This window comes from Nestor notabilis, unplaced genomic scaffold, assembly GCF_000696875.1.
Source record: "Nestor notabilis isolate BGI_N333 unplaced genomic scaffold, ASM69687v1 scaffold11672, whole genome shotgun sequence".
NCBI classification, from domain to species: domain Eukaryota; kingdom Metazoa; phylum Chordata; class Aves; order Psittaciformes; family Psittacidae; genus Nestor; species Nestor notabilis.
Genome location: NW_009917003.1, coordinates 12,439 through 32,814, shown reverse-complemented (window position 1 = coordinate 32,814; position 20,376 = coordinate 12,439). Strand labels below are relative to the sequence as shown.

The 20,376-nt window shown below is 36.6% G+C and overlaps 1 protein-coding gene across 1 annotated transcript in view; it reads right to left on the bottom strand.

The window, feature by feature from the left end:
* The window catches only part of GART (phosphoribosylglycinamide formyltransferase, phosphoribosylglycinamide synthetase, phosphoribosylaminoimidazole synthetase), a 31,822-nt gene that overhangs the window by 4,167 nt on the left and 7,279 nt on the right, over positions 1-20,376 (bottom strand). Inside the window, exons 4-20 of the mRNA XM_010024873.1 lie at positions 19,574-19,748; positions 18,759-18,870; positions 17,450-17,518; positions 15,369-15,494; positions 14,516-14,603; positions 14,014-14,099; positions 13,228-13,396; positions 12,406-12,637; positions 10,117-10,211; positions 8,821-8,930; positions 8,058-8,256; positions 5,252-5,500; positions 4,744-4,896; positions 3,389-3,592; positions 2,934-3,065; positions 2,178-2,308; positions 538-679 (exon numbers count right to left, since the gene is read on the bottom strand). Of these exons, the coding sequence (XP_010023175.1) occupies positions 538-679; positions 2,178-2,308; positions 2,934-3,065; positions 3,389-3,592; positions 4,744-4,896; positions 5,252-5,500; positions 8,058-8,256; positions 8,821-8,930; positions 10,117-10,211; positions 12,406-12,637; positions 13,228-13,396; positions 14,014-14,099; positions 14,516-14,603; positions 15,369-15,494; positions 17,450-17,518; positions 18,759-18,870; positions 19,574-19,748 (2,472 nt within the window). The remainder of the gene's footprint in view (positions 1-537; positions 680-2,177; positions 2,309-2,933; positions 3,066-3,388; positions 3,593-4,743; positions 4,897-5,251; positions 5,501-8,057; positions 8,257-8,820; positions 8,931-10,116; positions 10,212-12,405; positions 12,638-13,227; positions 13,397-14,013; positions 14,100-14,515; positions 14,604-15,368; positions 15,495-17,449; positions 17,519-18,758; positions 18,871-19,573; positions 19,749-20,376) is intronic.

Genomic DNA, 20,376 nt, shown 5'->3' with positions numbered 1-20,376 from the left:
ATTCAGACAGCTCCTGGGATATCTGAGAGATCACTGGCAAGGTCTTGTTCACAGGAACTGCATGTTGCTGCCCAGTTCTGCAGTTTTACACGCAGCCAAAACAGCTCATCAGTTAGGGGAAGGAATTCTCAGTGTCTGGATGCTCACCTCTTCCTGACCAACATATACTGCTTACACAACAATTTGCCCCGCACCTCATGTTTGCAGAGGTCTGAAGTCTTCACGGCCTTATTTTTAAACATTTTCTGATAAATCAAAGACTACAAGATCTTCATTTGCCCTTGGCTTCCTTAAATCTTCATGGAAATGACAGAGGGAAGAGGAAAAATACTGCCTTTCTCTTTCTTATCCCTTTCCATTCTTTACATGATGGGAAGAGTCTAGTTTCCTGCAAACCCAGAATTAGTATGGTCCCTTCTCTATTTTTTTCCCATTTTCTTTTTCCTGAAGATAAGCTATAAAACTACTTTTTTTTTTAAAAAAAAAAAAAAAAGAAAAAGAAAAAGAAAAAAGCATATAGCACTCTGCTGTGCTCACCTTCCCATTTTTTGACAAAAGGACCTGACAGTATTCGCATAAATCCAGCCAGGCAGATCAGTTCAACTGAGAATTCTCCAAGGACTTTGTCAACAGCACTGTCAAATTCAGTGCGACTTTCATACAATTTATGGTCAATGACCTGTGATAACCCAAAAGACAAAGAAATATGGACATGGTGTTAATTTAATCTAAAAGCGCTAAGAGCACAATCAAATGGTAGCCTGGAGTAATAAAACCCAAGTAAATATCCACATGGCTCAAGTTGGGTGGACATGCACAGCAAGAACAGTTCATAAATGCATGCAGCTCACAGGCAAACTTTCAGTCTTTATTCCTGTCCACAAAGAGCAATCACCAGAATAAATAACAATTTGGTTTTATTTGGCCCACAGCTGTAGGCCCCAGCATTCTGATACAATATAACAACCTACAAATGTAGGTCATTAAGACAACCTAAAGTCTTACAATTACTTCATTCGATTTAAGGCCTCTGACAGTTTTAAGCGGTTGAACCTTGATAGAATTTTTATCACAAAATCTTGAAAGAAAGGCTAATTGCAACTCATAAAACAGCCCCTGCTGCATAAAGTCAATGTTATGTATTTTCCATCCACGACACATCCCCTCATGTAAGCAGGAAGAAGCAGTGCTACATAACTTAAAACATCCACAGTCTTTTAAATAAAAGTACCTGTTAATGCCTACCAGATTTGACACAGTAGTTTTGAAACACCAGAACTAGTTAGCTGAGAAGATGGTAGAGAGCACTAGAAATAGAGCCCAGCTCAACACTAGGCAGAACTACCCCGTTCTGGCACAACATATTCTTCAGTGCCTCTGTTTCAACACTCTCCATCTTAACCATTGAGACCATCAGCCCACCCAGACTGTACTTTTTCCCTCATTATATGTTTTTTCTTCCCTGCACACCATGGACATATTTGACTTGTGATCTTTGTGTACTCCCAAATAACAGACAGCAAGGCTGATATTCAGATCCTGCTACTGTTAATAACAAAGCTTGCATTGAGCCAAACTCTTCCCTGTGCCCATGGCTATCAGTGAGAAGTGTCTGTAAAATGCAAAGTCAGAACAGTAGCATTTCGCATCTGTAATACAAATGACTGAACAAAGAGCAAAGCAATGTGGCACTGGATTTCAGTGACACTAAGGGAAACACAGTTTGGTTTGCATTAATCCTGGAGAGCCTGAAGCAATGCCCAGGGAGTCAGTGGAAGATGCATTTGACATCTCTCTTTCAGTGACATCTCTGTTTCAGTCAAATGAACTACTGTGTCTATTTAGCATGTAATTTTAAAATTAAATTTGGATTAAATAGCTTGTTACTTCAGTGTAAATGCATGACAGTTAAATACATGGTAAAATTTAAACTGTAACTCTGACAGTTTTGTATTTGTTTAATATCGACTGTTCCCAAAACCATCAGGATTGCTGGCAGCACCACTGAGAAGAAGAAAGTTTGCTCAAGGGCACAAATTCATGACAGACTGAAAAAGAAAAGCTAAGGCTTCCTATTAAACCATCTTTTACCCTAATAAAACTCATTATGTCACAGTGCCTTCCTGCTAGAGTCAGAGCTAAAGATGGTTTATTTTAAAAAGATGAGAGATACTCACCCTTGTAGAAATACCAGCTCTTTCAGCTTTCCTTAACCCCTCCACACCAGCTTTGTTAGAAACAACAAGAACTATTTGTGCAAAACTAGTGGATTTCTTTGTGCTGTTTATGAGGGCTTCCAGGTTTGTGCCTGTGAGTGACAAAGTAATTCATGAATATTAAAGACATTCGTGGAGAATAAATATAGTTAGGAGCTAGAAGAAGTTTTAAATAAGCAGCAATGTGGGTGAGACCCAATCCAAAAATCACTGATGTTAACAATAATCCTTTTTTAATTGATACTACTGGAGGCTGAATTTGACAGCTGGAGACTACAGGGCTTTTACTAGAAATTAAATTTGCAAACTGTAATTTATGGAATTGAAATGATGGTCTACTTCTTAGCAAGTGAGAACACTGGAAACCCAAGCAGTGCCTATACGGCAAGAAGAAATTCTGATCTACTTGTGAAATCATGCTGTTGTCCCTACAGTAGTGCACTGCAGTCATTGCTTGAACGTGGAGATATGCAGAATCTGTAGATAAAATGAACACAGATGCAATTCACAGTCAGTTTGCAGAAGAGGTTAAAGATCATTCTGTTTGTGATTGAAATTAATCCATGATCCAAAAATATCCTGCCAGTTACTGAAAGCCTGCTAGAAGCCTATCAGAGCCTCCATGGAGAATTGAAGGACTTACGAGATTTTACATCTAAGCTCAAGTTCCTTTTTCAATAGTCTGTTTTGCACTGTAGTGAAGAACATAACTCTCACCTGTTCCAGAGATAAGGACAGCAACCTTCACTTTGTTTGTTTGGATTTTGCCTTGGATATGGCTGTGCAGAGACAATGACCTATTTGCCTGCAATGCTCGAAGCAGATTATGGACTTTAACATGGGCAGAGCCTGAACACAAGAGAAAAAAAGGCAAACAAAGCAATGCATAAATAAATGGAGAAACGGAGTGAGGAGAAAAGCACCTATGAAAAGAGATTAATGGCACTGCTTTACTTCTCATTATTTATTTATAGTTATGGTGACATCTGACATTGCTAATCACATGTTCTATGTACTAAGACTGAAGTCATGAGGGCTGTCATTTTAATACCCTGTGCAAAACCACCACGGAGGTGTTAATCAAGAGATTTTCAGCTAACCTCCATGAAGACTCACCAGCTAAGGAATTAAGCTCTGCATTTTTTCTTTAAGGAAAGTAAAAATGCAATAACCTTTTTGAAGGGAGACAACTTTCCCGATCAGCCAGGCTGCCTCATGTCTCTCTATGTCCTTGAGGACCTGCTGAGCCAGCTCCTTCTGAACTACCAACACAGCACCGATGCCACAATTAAATGTCCGAGCCATTTCCTCCTCAGACAGGTTCCCTTCTTTATGAAGCCAGCAAAAGATTTCAGGAATCTTCCAGGTAAGAGCATCTGAAGAGAATTGAAAATACAAATGAAGAGTGGAAATCAGTACTAATGGGCAAATACCAAAATTATTAGAGCATTAAGAGGCAAGATGTGGGTGAAAAGCACAGACAATGCCCCACAGCAGCATTAGCTTGAGTGAAACTAGCTTCCACGCAGAACAGGATGGTTTCTTTTCTTCCTTACTGAACAAGACTTGGGAGTAGAAAGAAGTACCACTTGGGGAAGAAAATAATCATATTGCTCTACTGCAATCCACTAATCAGTAATTGAAAGTGGGATCTGAGGCATTCTTTGGAAAATCCTCTTCTTGAAGGTGACACCTCTGCTTCTAGAGGAACTATTGTACCAGAACAGTAGCCTTAAAAACTGTCACAAGTCTCACATTGCCCACAGTTCCAACCAGGTAAAGATGATTTACAGCAGCACAAGGAATGCTTCTGGACAAACTATTGCAAAGGAACTCCAAATACACTAAGTTTGTTTCTTGTCATGTTATTTTTAAAATTGCATTTTCTCCATTTATATATACCAGTGCCCACTATGGACAAGTGGAAAAATGATTTACATGCAGTTCTGGGGTGCAAAAGTCAATATTAGTTCCCTTATTTTATTCTACAACACAGTGAACACTGTATAGCCTAGAGTAAGTCATTCACCTTTCCATACTACACTTCCTCTGTAAGTGAAATACACTTTCTACCACACCTGATGAGATAGTGGTGAGGATTAATTATGGTATGTCAAATAGCATGAGATGTACTTGAGCTAGTAATCGTATCTGAATGCTAATTCAAGACTCGTGATTATCATTTAATTAGCAATATTTCTGTAGGTTATTGCAAATTGTGACAGCTTACTTTGGATTGCTTTTAAAGTTGTTTTATTTTTACAAGTATGGATAAAATCCAATCCAAAGCACCACCAGTGGAAGTGAATTCAGTGGGTAGCAGTCTTAAGATCACAAAGTGTTTTAACTGGCTCCAATTCGGACACATGGAGAAATTCAGCAACAATGAAGAAAAAAGCAAGCATTTCTAGACAGGCAAGGCTAGCTCTTAAAGCATGAGTCAGCTGACATGGCCCTATCTACACATGCTTCCACATCAACCCATATTAACATGAGGATGCTTCCATAGCTTCTCTTTTTATCTCACCTAAAATGACACCAAAGGAGTCTGGGAGAACTCTGGGGATGTTTTCCAGCAAGCCCCCTCCAGTGATGTGGGCATAGGCTTTCACATGGCCTGAGCGAAGGATGGGCAATAGAGTCTTACTGTAGATTTTCGTTGGGGTTAACAAGATATCTCCTGTAGATGAAAGACCATGAAAGAAGACCAGTTACAGCACAGGAAGAAACATTAACCAAAATACAATTGAGGAAATCTCAAAATATTAATTTGCTGGATACTAATGAGCATTGTACCACAGAGAGAACCACAATGTTCTACTTGTTTGGCATATGATTAGTTATTTATCCTCTTCCCTTAATTTCTTTCCTGCATATGTGATTCATGGGAAAAAAGAAAACGAAAACATGTTAAAGAATATTTTTTTCGTACCTTAAAAACTTACAAAAGCAAAAGCACAGATAAAACAATTGTGACATTTGCCTGTTCAGAAGTTCAAGTTATAATGCAAGAAACCGCGTGATATAAGTGGTACCTAATGTCTGATCACCAGAGACATCAACCGGGGAAGCGAAATCAAATGATGACTTTTCCACAATCTTCCTTACAAGGCTGTACCCATTGCTGTGAACCCCTGAAGAAGCTACTCCAATGACCACGTCTCCATCAGCAATTCTCTCCAGCTGGGGCAGCATCTGCCCTCGCTCCACTGCACCAACAGCAAAGCCAGCCAGGTCATACTCTCCGGGTGGATACATGCCTGGCATTTCAGCAGTTTCTCCTCCTGAGGAAACCAAAAAAGAGAAAGGGGATGTTGTAAAACCAATGGGACTGGGAGGCATGCAATTTTTCAGTTTTAAACTCATAAGGCATTAACAGAGTAATTTTTTAATTACATTAACAAACATTACAAATAATTAAAAACATGCTTGTTACAGGCCCTTCAATTGAACAAGCAATACCATATTGGGAAAGAATGTTTCCTCCCTCACTCTGACAACCAGTATCAAATTGATGTGCATTCACATTTTAAAACCAAACCATATATTTAGTGTTTCAATTTCTGCCAGGTTTAATATTCTCCGTGTAAAACCTACAAGACACAAGCAACACAAGAAATTCATACAAAGGTATCCAAGGAACAACGTAACTATTAGTCTCACTTGCCTTCGTAAAGATTTTGAACACAGTGCTATCCTGCTTGCTACTCCACTCCTGCCCACAACCTGGCCATCATTATCACTATTTGGGCTCCAAATTCACGTGAGTGATGATGGAAGCTGCACTCGTGCTCAGTGATTGGCACTGCTCAATACTAGATTCTCTGGAAGTTTTTCCAGGTTTCTACATAACATCGCTATAACCAACTTTAAAATCAAAGTACATTTGCTTAGAAACATCTGTTTAAATCTGTATTTAATAACGTTTGTGCAAAACCAAGCATGTAGCCTTTCGGTACCTTGCTATCAAGAGGGCTAATGAGCTTAAGGTGGTTGAGCTGAATATTCAGCTATTGCAGAAATGCAAGGTAGGAATTTAGGACATGTTTCAAATGAGACTTGTATGAGATGGTACTATACAAAGACATGCTGTGTGTGTGCACAGTGAGATGAATGTGTGAAGCTGGAGCCCAAACTGAAACTAATTTCGATGCTCCAGGCTACAGGAAAGCATTTCCTCCTTAGGTTCAGAGTTACTGCATCATCTCTGTCCCTTCTTTTCCAAGAGTGCCAGAAATTTGGAAGACAAATCATGGTTGTTTTATTTATAAGTTCAGTGGACTTACTTTTATATTAGCACAAAAATATATTTGCTAATCCATTTACAATCTTGAAGAAATTGTTCTCTAGTAATAAATTTAGAACATCCAAAGCCCTTTGTAGTTCTAAAGTCTTCCATCTGGAAATAGAATCCTGACATTTCAGTAATTCCATACCAAGATTTCACATAACATGTACTTATGCTGAAGTATGAATGGTTTGATTATATTGGGTAAACTGAGAGAACACCTTAAGAAAAATATAAAGCTGACTAATAGTTCATGCAGAAAAAATTAAACCAGAACATAAACAGCCTCTTGTTCAAAGCTTGTAAACTACCTCAAAATGACACACTCCCACTTACAGAAGACTTTTATGTTCTTAAAGAATTAGAAAAAAAGGACAGAATTACTGTATTACAAATTATAAAGTGGTATCTAATATAAAACACTTGAACAGTCATTTTTAGCCTCAAATTAAAGGTAATTCTTGAAAAATCACAGCAATTCTCCATGTCTGTTTTTATATAAAAAGAAGAAAAAACAAAAATTATGTGAGGAAACAGAACTTTCTGGGTTTCATTTTCTATTTTCAATTTCTAAAATTTAACCCTGCATTGTACTCCTTTTATAAACTAAAACCTTATACAAAAGAACATATTTTGACTGATCCAGAAATATTTTTATTGAGTTGAATCTGAACAGTGTTAAAGCTGTATTTTTTAAGATTCAAGAAAGGAAATATTGTATCATTTTCATGGATAACTAGATGACTGTATACCAGAATATATACGTATTTTTTAGTAAAATGTATCATGCATTTGTACTACAGGGTTGAAAAGGAAAATATTTAAATTTGAAATTCGTATCTTGGAATATGCTCATATTGGTGAAACAAATCTTCAGCAGACAAATAATTTTTCTATTAGTTTTGTAACTAATGAAACCTGTTCTCTTCTATGTTTCTGTCTTGTGGTTAATGCCTGTGTTTTAAGCAGTGAGCTTCAGCCAAAGCTTTACTTACATTCATAAGGACAGGCTTGGTCTTTCTAGTTTTACAAAGCTTGAGGGACCAAACAGCTGTAAGATCTCTACCTTTCCTATTAAATTTGGTCAAAATCAGCCAAGAGGTTTAAAAGATAATATGTATGCACACAGGTACAAATGCTTGCACAGTAACACATATAAATCTTGTTTCTAGAGGAAAACTTGAGGATTTCCTTTAGGATAAAGGATAAACAAACCTATTAGGCATGTTTTAAAATTTACTTGAAAAATACAGAGGATTAAAATACATGAATTGTTAGTTTTCTAGAGAGCTGTTATAGTTAAAAATTTAAATGAAAAGATACCAATAAGAAAGTTTATATGCAATTTCCTGAGCTAATGGCAACATTTGTATGGAGTTCTGTCCCTTTCCAGTAGAGATCAGGTTCTCTGACAGCAAAGACATGTGACACTGTGGGGTTTGTTTTCACTCCTCTAAGATTTGTCAGTTAGAGTAGCAAAACAAACACATTAAAAACAATTATAAATATATTGCATGAGATTTTTTGTGTCCTTCAAAGAAGCATGTTCATACCTAAGAGTGCACATCCTGCTTTTTTGCAAGCTTCAGCTATTCCTGCAATGACACCCTGAGCTACTTCCACGTCAAGTTTGCCACAGGCAAAATAGTCAAGGAAGAAGAGAGGCTCTGCTCCTTGAGCCAAGATGTCATTCACACACATGGCAACCAGGTCCTGACCTATGGTGTCATGTTTCTTACACACTTGTGCAATCTGCAAAACACATCAGGAGACAGAGGGAACCTGTTGGTTAGCTTTGAGAAACAGAAACACAAGCAGAGAGTCTGCAATGGAAGAGGATTGAAATCACGCTCCTCCTTTATGAGGAGCAGCTTCATTTCTTATCATTGCTGTGAGCCTCTCCTAACATTTCATTTTACGAAGTGTTACTTTCTTAACTGGCAAGTACAGAAGGCACTTTATGGAAGGGGACTAGACTGGAAAGGGTTTCATTGCAGTTTGCATAAACACAATAGCAACTGTATAATTGAATGTTTTTCTCCATGAGTAACCTTTCTGAGCGTGAAGACTATACCTTAATGAAATGGAGTCCCAAATTCCATAATTAACATTAAAAATTAGTTATTTTAATCATAATTTCAAGTATAGCTATTTACATGCCATAAGTTAAATGTGTATTTAACTATTTTGCCTGAAGAAGGGCAATTTCATTTTTAGAAAGACAAATAGGTATTTTTAAAAGACAACTGTTATTTTCTATTGAAACATTTTCCATTCTGTGCTATTTTCCTTCCTTTACATGGATTTTCACATTACCTTGAGTTTTGTGCCAACGCCATCAGTTCCAGATACCAAGACAGGATCTTTGTAACCAGCTGCTTTCAAATCAAAGAGGCCTGCAAACCCTCCAAGTTCTGCATTGCAGCCTGCCAACCAGAAAACAAGATAATAGTAAATTTTTACTTTCATGGCTTTCTCCGGGATCTCCAACACAAAATTGTCAACATGATTTTTTGCAGGAATCTTTTCTCTGACATTTAGACCCTCTTCATAGAGGCATGGGAGCTCTTAATCTGCTTACATTTGCTTTGTCTTTTTTCTTCATTACCTAAGGCAATGCAAAACTTAGTGATTGAACATTCAGTAATGACTATGACTGATATATTTCACCCTTGCACTTAGTATTTTTATGGAAAAAAAACCCAAACCCAAACACAAACCAACCAAACAACCAAACAACAACAACAAAAAAACAGAAAAGGAATTGTAGTAAAAGATTGAAGCCCACTGCTTCCTCGGAAAAGATGCTATCTAGGCATTCTCCAGCTGAAATTTCTTATCTCTTTGTTAATACTGCTACTTACAGTACATGAAGACTCCTCGTTCCTAAGACTGGTTGTGATAGGTAAGTATAGTAACCTTAAAATCAAAACCGGCTAAATCCTATGAGTGAACCAAACACGAGGAGAAAGTACTATGAATGCTAAGAAATGACTAGTTGTACTAGTGCGTGTGCATGTATCTATATTTTTCTATGTATAGTGACGTTATTTGAAGGTTCTTATTTCATAAGTGAATGATATTTTAAATCTATCAGAAGAATTGCAGGGCTACAGCAAGGTATGCCTGAGATCACAAGAGAAAAAAGAATTGAAATGATTCTGTTTTAACCAAGCAAAAGATGCATCTTCTGTATGTCTCAAGCAATAGATAGTATCTCTGAGGAATTCTACATCTGGTACACCTTTTTAAACATTCATATACAAAAGCTATATAATTTACTGTGCAAGAAATAATAATTGACGTAATGAAAAATGATAGGATTTTTGCTTGCATTTATCCTTTCAGAAGGCTGAACTGTATTCTCTAACATTCTCTAACATTGTGACACTCAGGACATATAATTTAGAGTGATTTTGTGAATAAAATCTGTAAACTTAATGAAGCACATTTTGAAGAAATCACTGGCATTTGCTTACCACAGGTATTTCTTGTGTAATCTAGCCAGACACAGAACACATAAATATGAGCATTTGTATCAAGATCAAGATCAAATGATAAGCCTCATTGCCATGAACTGACTGAAACAGGAACAGAAGGTACAAGTCTTACCTGACCTTGATGTGGCTGCAGCTAGGGGTTTAATCTTCTGAACCAAAGTATTCCCTGCTGCAATATCTACCCCACTGTTTTTGTAAGTTAGGCCTCTGGAAGAAGTTAAAAATAATGTTATAGCAACTGATTACTAAATGCACAAACATATTTTAAAATAATATTTATTTCTTTACATCATTGCATCACTAAGGGGATGAACCATTCGGAATCCTATTCTGCTCTCAAGTACCATTATTTTCCTGCTTGTAGAGTAACTAGGCTCATAGAAAATTATTTCTAAGTATTGCAGCACTCATTTCAAGCAGGTTCAATGTCTCAAAGGTTAAGCTTTTTGCTGTCTGGAACCTGGCCTGAAGATAGGAAAGAAACAAAACTTCATGGATCTGCACCACAGAAAGTCTGCCATAAGCAGTATTCAGATAGTTCCAGATACCTTGAAGACAGCATTAGCGCATCAGTATCATATTCTATCTGGTCAAATACCAAAACAAAATGTATACAAAAATGCACTGCTAAATCAGAACACCTCAGCACCCTACAGGATTAACTCAATTTAGCTTTTCAACACAGAAGTACCACATGAATCAATAGTCTCCTATGATACTTTGAGAGTGTTACAACTGTAACTTGCCTCCTTTTATCACCTGAAATGATACTACCACGAAACCAGCCACACCTCTTTTTTACTTAACCGGACTTTCTGTTAAAGTATGTATTTTAAAGTTTATTTAATAAGACCTAAATTCTTAAGACCATTTTAGCAATTTAGAAAAAAAATGTCTGTAAACTCCAGGTGTTTTTTTTACATACAGCCATACAACAAAGAAAACACTTAGTACAAATTGGTGTATGCTGTTTGTCTGTCCATATGACTGACTGGGGACATTAAGACCATCCCCATATTTAGAGAAGGATATTTTCATTTCGGAGATAGTGAGTGTAATGACTTAATTCTTAGTTGTATCACACATATCTCACTCCAGTTAAGCAATTGTTATTTCTACACTGTCAGTGGCTACTTGGTACCTCCCTGTTCTAAGTTTATACTGATTTTAGCTCTCTCACTGATGTGATTCAGTATTAAGTTTAAATTCAAAGGGTGAAACACACTGTTAATTAACAAGGACAAATACAACAAAACAACTGGCTGAAGAGCTGTGCTACCAGGAAAACACAAAGGTATCTGCATTCATATCACAGCTCAGTAATTTCCAAGAGGAAAACAACTGTAAGAAGCAGTTGTTCAGCCTGTGAATAAGACTCAAGGAAATAATAGCCTGCAATAACAAGAGACCAAAGTCAGGGGCTTTTAGTCTGGACACAATAAATATTCACCATATTTTCACCTTATTTTTAAAAGCATGGTATATACTTTGGTTCTTCAAATGAATCTTTAATTTTTAAAATTTTCTTGAATATTGTTATTAAATAAATATTCTGGATTTTTCAACAAAGTGAAATGCACAGGACTTGATCCGGCAAAGCTGCCAAGAGGAGGTGCGTCCCCAACAATTCTTCCTTAATTACGTGAACACAGAGTCCAAAATGAAATGTGCCTGACTGTCTGTTCTTCCAATTTTAGGATGTGTGAGCAAAAGTTGGTGCTGGTTCAAGGACAGTGAAACAAGCACTGACTGTGCACAGCTCCCAGGAGTACCCTTCATAAGCTAGGGATCCTCCCAGCACACAGGCACTCCAGTCAAGAAACTCACTGGCTATGGCCCATGAACTCAGTGTTTTAGAGAACTGTTCATTAAACAACCTTTTTGTCTTGCCTTACACATTGACCTGAATTTTTTTCTACTACAACACAGATACCAATTACACATTTTCACAGAAATTTTTCAGAAGATGCACACCACTAGAGAGAGAAAGAAGACTAAATACAAACACCCTTGTTTATTTAGTAAGTTTATTGATGATAATTCTACAATGTACTAATTTGCATACACTGGCAGCAAAAATGGCACTCTTACTAATATGCTTCATAGGCTAAAAAGTACTCTATTATCAAAAGTTATATTTTGAGCTTATTGAAGCATCGTATTAGCTGAAAATGAGTTATTCCTATATGGCTGTCAATGTAGTTTAACTCAGATTTGGGAGAGTAAGAACATGGATGAGAGAGCCATCAAAAAGCCTCTTTCTTCCTTGGTTGGTCTTGCTTAGATCGCTTACAAGGATGGTAGTTAAAACCTGTCTAGAGTTATACATCATAGTAACCAGTGAGGTCTTTAAGTCCCTTTTACACCACTTACTTGCATTTCAAATATTTCAAATATCTACCTGGATTGTTTCAGGAAAGCTATAGCCCGATAACCAATGTCCTTTCTATAAATGGCACCCTTGAAGTGTATGGCTGCTACTCCCTTGTTGGCTTCTTGCAGTGCTGTCATTAGATCCTCTTTAATAGCAGTTACTGTAAGGACTCTTCCTCCATTAGTCACCACTTTGCCATCCTTCAGGGCTGTGCCTGCATGGAACACTTGCAATCCTAGCTGCTTAGCCTTAGAAAGTCCTGTGATTGTTGTTTAAGAAAATAAATGCAGAAAAATAAATTGATTAGAACTTCCTCTATTAAATTACAAATTAATAGATATTCAGCACCTACTGACTGTGTCTAGAAACCACAACCAAATTCAATGTGATCATGCTGGGAAATAGGAATAAATTTGTAAAACCTACATTTTGTGGAGAGACAGGTCTGCTACTTGTATGCTCAGAGACAAGAGATATTTAGCTGAGACATCTGCATACAACATCTCATTCAAGCTGGAATTTATACTTCACTGACATACGAACCACAAAACATACCAGCATCATTATGTAAGAATCAGTGATCACTCCAGAACTACTTTAAAGTAACAGATATTAAAGAAATGCTAGAGAACTTAATAATATAGTGCAGAGAATTGAAAATATGATGGGTGCATTAACAATAAACTTCGATGTGTGAAAATGCAGTCATCTTTTCTTGACCAGCAGCCACAAGATCTACAAGTTTCTATGTGTCTGTGTTACACTGATTCACCTTAGTCCAGCAAAAGAGAGAATGGAAAGAGGGCAGGAGAGAAGTCAGATTTCTGCGGTTCCTCATGCTATATTTACCTGTTATTTCCAAACCCTTGGGATATGTTCCTGGATACCCTTCACTAGCCATGACCACTGTCACAGCTGCACTGTCTTCAAACCACACTGGCATGGAACTAGACAACTTTTTATTGATAACCGCTTGCATAACTTCATACAAATCACTTTTCAACAGTGGAAGAATTACCTACGAAAATAGAGATTAGCAAATTAAAGAAAACAATGTATATTGTTACATTTTATCTCACTGACCTTTTAAAAATACCAATGCAACTGTAAAAATAATATTAAATATGTTTGTATAGTGTATTTTCACACATATATGCATAGTGTGCATAATCTGTGTACCTTTAGAAATTCTCTTCCTTGAAGGTAATTTCAGAAGGTAAAAGATCTGCTACATACAGAGGAGAAAAAGTAGACAACAAAGAACTCTATTTGTTCTGAAGAATTAAAATGAAGCGGTTTGTTCCACTTGTCAACAGGGAGTGGGGTAAAGAAGTGTTCACTTCTTTAATAAAGTAAAAAAAGAAAAAATCAAGTTCATTCCAGAAAAGATAGGAGAGTGCTGAGTTTCACTCAAGCTTAGCCTTGTAAAGCCCATCTTTGAGCATAACCTGCTGAAATCTTCTCTGTAATGGAACAATTTCATAACAGACCTTCTGTGTTGAGTAAACAAACCAAATATTTTAAATCTCAATCAGCTAATTATTCATCTGAAAGTTAGGTACGAACAATAGTAGATGGTAAAAGACTTTTCTCCTCCCATAATGCCAAACTGTACCTAGCTACGAAATAACTCACCTGACATTCTGGGTCACCAAATCTGCAGTTAAACTCGAGAACTTTAGGTCCATCTTTGGTAAGCATTAACCCAGCATAAAGCACGCCTAAAATAAAAAATTTCATAAAAAGCCGTTTAAGCAACCACAGAGGTCATTTGTTTCATATTCATAATAGTGTTAAAAAGGATGACACCTGTGCTCATTTAAAGGTAGGATGTTGACACTTGTGAAGTGTTAAAACTAAATCAGGCAGAAATAGTTGTTGTTGCAACTTTGCAGCTTATTTTCAAATGTTTTCCTCTCTGTTCTTCCTTACTTGACGATTATCCACCATTAATGAAATTATAACCATTGATTTCAACGGATGCTAAATCGAGCCTCTGATACCAAACCCAGTTTCCAAATAAATCAAAGTTATTTTCCTTAATTTACAGGGCAAGTTAGGCCTATGAAGAGGACAAAGCAAAAAAAAAAAAAAGTCCTCCTCATTATGATTAAAACCCCCAAACTTTTGTACATACCAAAATAGAGGACACCTTCCTTCCTCATGCCATCAACAGTTTTCTGAAGAACAGTATCTCTTATTTCCTGCAGTAAATCTTTAGAAATCTAACAAAACAGGATTAGAAAACAGTGTTTGTAAAAAAGGGATTGCGTGATTTTTCCTACTCTGATGGCTAGTGTTTTTAAGAATCAAGCAGAATACTTGGTGTCCTGCTCCCTCCAAAGTGTTTCATACTAGCTTTTCATAGAAAACCAGTATTTCTTTCTCTCCTCAGGCAACAGTATTAAAACAACCATTTGCATTTCTTCAGACACTTTTCCATGCTTAGATCTGTATGTGTAAGCAATCAGTCCGGCTTCTCTGGAACAAACCATCTGCACAGACTGGAATTTAGATAAGGCGTTGCAAAGACAAATCACAGTTGGAAAGTACAGTGATCAATAAGCAATGTTATTTTATTCAATAAACAAAATTAATAGCTTTATAGAAGAACATACCCCATTTTTTTTTGAAATAGAAAAGGAAAAATCACTGGCTATGACATAGGTTAAGAGAAAACAAAATTTTACAAATAGAAGTTTCTTGCCTAACAGAAACCATATTACCTTAAGCCACAACAAAATTCATCATTGGCTTAGTTTAGCACAAGATAAAAATGTGGTTTTAAGCACTTGGTTCCAATGACCAGTATTTGATAACATTAAAAAAAACAACCACCAAATCAAAATATAAGGTTGCAGAAATAACAACATATCCACCTTTCCACTTCCTTCTGTTCATCTTGGTGGAACTAAAAATTCACACATGCTTTCCATGCTAGAGCTGTAGCACAGCTGTAGAGGAACATCTCCTTATAAATACATTTTTACCTGAGGTGCTGGGGAATAAGCTCCCATCCCTCCAGTGTTAGGGCCTTCATCTTCATCCATTAATCGCTTGTGGTCCTGGGCTGGAGGCATGGGAGCAATTGTGACGCCATCAGTGAAACATAAGCACTAGATAACAAGGAGAGTAATTAAAACTCCAGTGTATGGTTAAAATTAGAGCACAAAACCTACAAATATATTTGATTTTCAGTGTTGCAATAGATACTATAGATAAAACAAAACTGCATTCTAAACATTCTCCTTTTCCCTCAGGAAGAAGTGCCTCATTTTGTACAACCTTCCTATGGAAATCACCTTTAATATAACATATAAAAATCACAACATAACATCAGTACCTCTACTGAAAGGAAATACAAAAAAGGTTAAAAAATATTTAAAATATTCATGATAGAAGCTATTTCTTCCCTCACCTTCATCCACTCCCTGGCCTGGAAGGAAGGCATTATATTCCTTTCAAGATTTCCTGTTCCTTGATAAAACTATTGAATTTTTAATTATTTATAAATCACTTATATAGCACATGCTTTTACCCTCTTTATCTTCATAATAACAAGCCTTCTGGAATCTTCTGAACCTGGATGACGATCCTCACTGACTGGACTACTGCTAGCTGTACTCAAAATGTTTCAGAATGCTAATTAAATAAACAAAGACTTCCCTACATAACCTGAAAATGCCAAAATATTAAGATATGAAAAACTATAATAATTTTTGGAAGGTGAATTATTTTGACAGGCAAAGCAAGCAGCACGTTTTTCATATTTTTGTTAGTTATCACAGAAAAAAACCCTTTTAAACTGCATGTTTATATAATTGTGTTATTTTATAGTAAGTCTGCTAGTATTTTAAAGACTAATTAAAAGCATTACATATTTTCCACCACAGCAAGAAGATCTGGATAATCCCTTAGTTCCTAAACAGGTCGAGCCAACCAGGAAGGAGTAAGGATGACCTGCACATCTGATTTCTTCATATCAGGCAGGAAAACAGACTATGCAAAGATTGGCAACAGTTGGAGATGATTGCCTGCTTTATAAATACCATCACCTTCAAGGTGAATGTTCACAACATTCACCATAAGTCAATTCCAGCTCCAGGAGTTAGGAACCTGAGCTGATACTTGGCTGTTCTACTTTATGTGAAGCAGGTGTCAAGTTGCTCTGACATCTCAAAACAGGCTCTAAATTCTCCTTTTCTCCTTCACACTCCACTAATTACATCAGATATACTTTTTTAAACAAATAAACTGAATCAGTTTAAAATGAAGAAAATGTTCTTTCTGCATCTGTAGAGTAAATCAACACTGTCAAAACATTCAACAGCCTTTGGTTCCGGGTCCTTTATCCCCAGATGCACTTCCACATTGCAGTATCTAGGGCAATGAAACTCGTTAAAAAGGATCCAGAAGGTGCCTGTCTTGAGCTGATTGTTCCCTTGCTCCAAAGGAGTTTACTGCTCCCTCATCATGCAGTTCAACATATTGCCTTCATCAGCAAAGCTGATTAAATGAAGTCCCTATCCTCCCTTCGTCCCAAGCGCTCCTTGCCTTGCTCTGCACTTCATCCTGTTACTTGTACTCATTCGAATGGCACTGGCCTTTAAACCACGACTCAGAAAACACGTAAGGTGGTGGTGCTGGTTTCTTTGAAAAATTATTTTTAGGTTGTAGCTTCACAAAGAGGTAACTAGTATAACTGAATAGTGAAGAGGTAGCAGTGTGGAAGGGAAGGGACATCTTATGCTGTCTTTGCTGTTAGAGAAATACTAACACAGAACTGCATGATCAATGACACTCAAAAGTTTTAAGGTTTGATTTTTTTTTTTCCATGTAGCAAGAGTTGATTACTGTTTGAGTTACCTTCATTCAATTTTAATTATTTCAATAGACTGCGGGATGTTTGGCTCTTAACACAGCTGTCTTCAATTAATATAATTAAATTTATAAACAGATAACTGTTTTTAAGTAATAAAATCCTACACCTCCCTGCTGTAGGTACTTACACAGTATTTCCTAAATAGTTTAGAACAGGCATAATCAGTGTTACAGTGAGATGCACACTTACAGAAACTTCTTCTCCTTCAAGAAGTTCTTCAACAACAACAGTTTCCCCAGCTGTGCCAAAAGTCTTATCCTACAGTAAAACCAAAATACCTTTAGTTCTGGTTTTGTTATTTTAAACTATTCAAAATGCAACAAGAAAAAATATTTCTACCACAGCAAGAAAAATGCAGCACAGTTTTGAGACTATTAATCCATTCTCCACCCTGGTTATGTCAAAAATGGTAAAATCTTTGCTCCTCTTTTCTGTTTATTCCTAAATAAATGCAGATTTTATGTGTCAATGTTTTGAAATTACAGATGGTATTTATGACTTACTGAGCAATTCCTCATGCTCTAGCTTCTGAAGTTTTCACCCATTATACTGAGACTAATAGCAATGACTATAAAGTCTATAATCCGAACTTTTATTTTATAAGAATGTGACATTCTATGGAATACATTGGAAAAGGGCAGTATTTTCGTATTTCAATGCAATGTTTAAACACTGACTGCATATTCAGGCAAATTAAAAACAACCAACCCACACTGACAAGGTAATTTTCTGGATCTGTAAGACTCTCTGACATACTTTTCTTTTTTTGTTCAAGACACTGGGCCACTTGTTAAGACATATGTATGTGTCCAATAACCGTACACACACAACAAAATGTGAATGCAGACCCTATCTGTATTCGGACTCTTGAAATACAAGTGTCAAATAACACCTATGAATTAGGATAGCTCCACTGCACTTGAAGATGCTGTGCTGCCGACGCCAGCTGAGGACCTGACCTGTATGCATCTTATTTTCCAGCTCTATGTTCCTAGCTCTTCAGAAGAAATTGCTTCATTTCACTTCTTTTCAGATTTTGATGGTCCTAATGTATTTGTTAAATATTGTACCTAAATGTATGCTTTAATCGAAATAATTCCATTGGAATTTCACTACACGCTTAAGTGCTGTGTGACTGCAGTCCTAAAGTTGATGTTGCTTGTCAGGTCCTAGGCCAATCACAGTGTTAGTGTTACAGTGCTGTAGTACCTGTTTGATTGCAGCAGTCTCAAATGCTACAGGCAATCCATATGGAAGTAAGTGTGGGTTTTCTTTAAGAATGATTCTATTTTAGCCTAAACTATGCCTCAGCGTACCCTTCCTCAAGCAATAAATATGACAAAGCTTCATAGCTGTCCACATAATGGGTAACAGATTTAATGCCTATTAGCCAAGTTCCTATTACACAGAAATAAAGAATATCTCGGAGATTCTGAGCTGGTTAACAACTTATTTTGTGCAAGAATTCCTCCAATTAGTGCATGACATTTCTACTAACCTGCATGATTTCAGTAACAGCCTTGCACGCTTCTTCCTTGTTTGAAGCCACGATTACTCCTTTGCCAGCTGCCAGGCCACTTGCTTTTACAACTAAAGCAGGGAAGTTTGCGCTTCAAAGACAGAGAAGAGATTCAATATAAACACTCTGTATTGCAAGTATATTTTTTAGACATTTTGAACATTTCAAATAGATGAAAAATCAAAATATTTATAAGTTTTCATAGCAACCATTTTACCTTATTGAGTAACACAGAGATAAACACTAGGCTTCTCTTGTTATGCTAGTTGGATAAGATTACGTGAGGGATTTCTGCTTCCTGGTTTTTTCTCCACCACTGAATTTCATTACCATTCTGAAAGGTTGCTTTCCTTTTAATAGTTTACTGATGTATCATTTTTGGGTCACCTGGATTGTATTCTGAAGAGTAGAACAGCATTTGCTGAGTAAGTTGCCAATGCAGAATTTATATTCATGGAAAGAAGGTACAAAGAAGGCAGAACAAATGACTACAAGACTGCAAGCTGGGTTTCCACATTAGGCAATTTGTAAAAAAAAATAAATAAATAAAAAAGCTTGTCCTATATTCTCCTGTAAACTGAACACTGAATTTTATTTTCATTTAGAGCAGTAAATAAGAACCATTTAATTATCAGACTTACTGCAATTTGATAGTGCTGTTATCCTTTAAAACCTTTACAGATGTTCTATCACAGCCGGAAGTATTGATATATTAGTAATCATTTGGTTGTTTGCTTTGGATACCTAGCACACTGCTGTAAAAAGAACTATTCATAAAATGACAAGAATTTTACCTGTTAATAAAGCTACATGCTGCTTTAGGATCAGTAAAAGATTTCCATCTCGCAGTTGGGATCTCATGACGATCCAAAAAGGCTTTGGTAAAGCTCTTACTGGACTCCAGCTGAGCTGCCTTTGCTGTTGGACCAAAACACCTTACTCCAGTTGCTGTCAAGTCATCAACAATCCCTAAAAAGTACAACACAGAAAAGTTTCATAAATCACCATATTATTTATAGGAGTCAGGCAGTCCAAGTGTTGCAGACCCACTGATTTACTGGAACAAGTATATCATGAATAATAAGCCATATATATCTATCCAGTGCCTATTTTAGATGCATTCTTCACTACAATCAGAAGCAGGCAAACCTGCAATATCTGGGGCTAAGAAGACCTGCTGCATTTAGTAAGAGATGACAATCTCCCCTTGTTTTATTATAGCTTTTAGCTAAAAAGTTGGCATTAGTCTTTTGTGAAGATGACAATTGTTGATCGTGTGAAAGGTTAAAACAGAAAAAATATCAGCGTGTTTATAGATGTTGTGGCTTTGTGGTTGGTTGTTTGTTGTTTTTTTTTTTACCAAGTCTGAAATGATTATTATTATTTGAAAAAATGAAACCTCCATAGGAAAATCAAAACTCTAGTTAAGGTTCCTATATGGAAACACTTTGATACCTTTTCTACTAATCCCAAGCACTTAAAAAGAAACTGAACATTTAAGGATATTTTAAGTGTTACATTGTTCACACAATACCCTTCAGAAATTTGTTTTCATCACACTACAACCCTGAAGTTCAGGGAAACTGACACAGAGAAT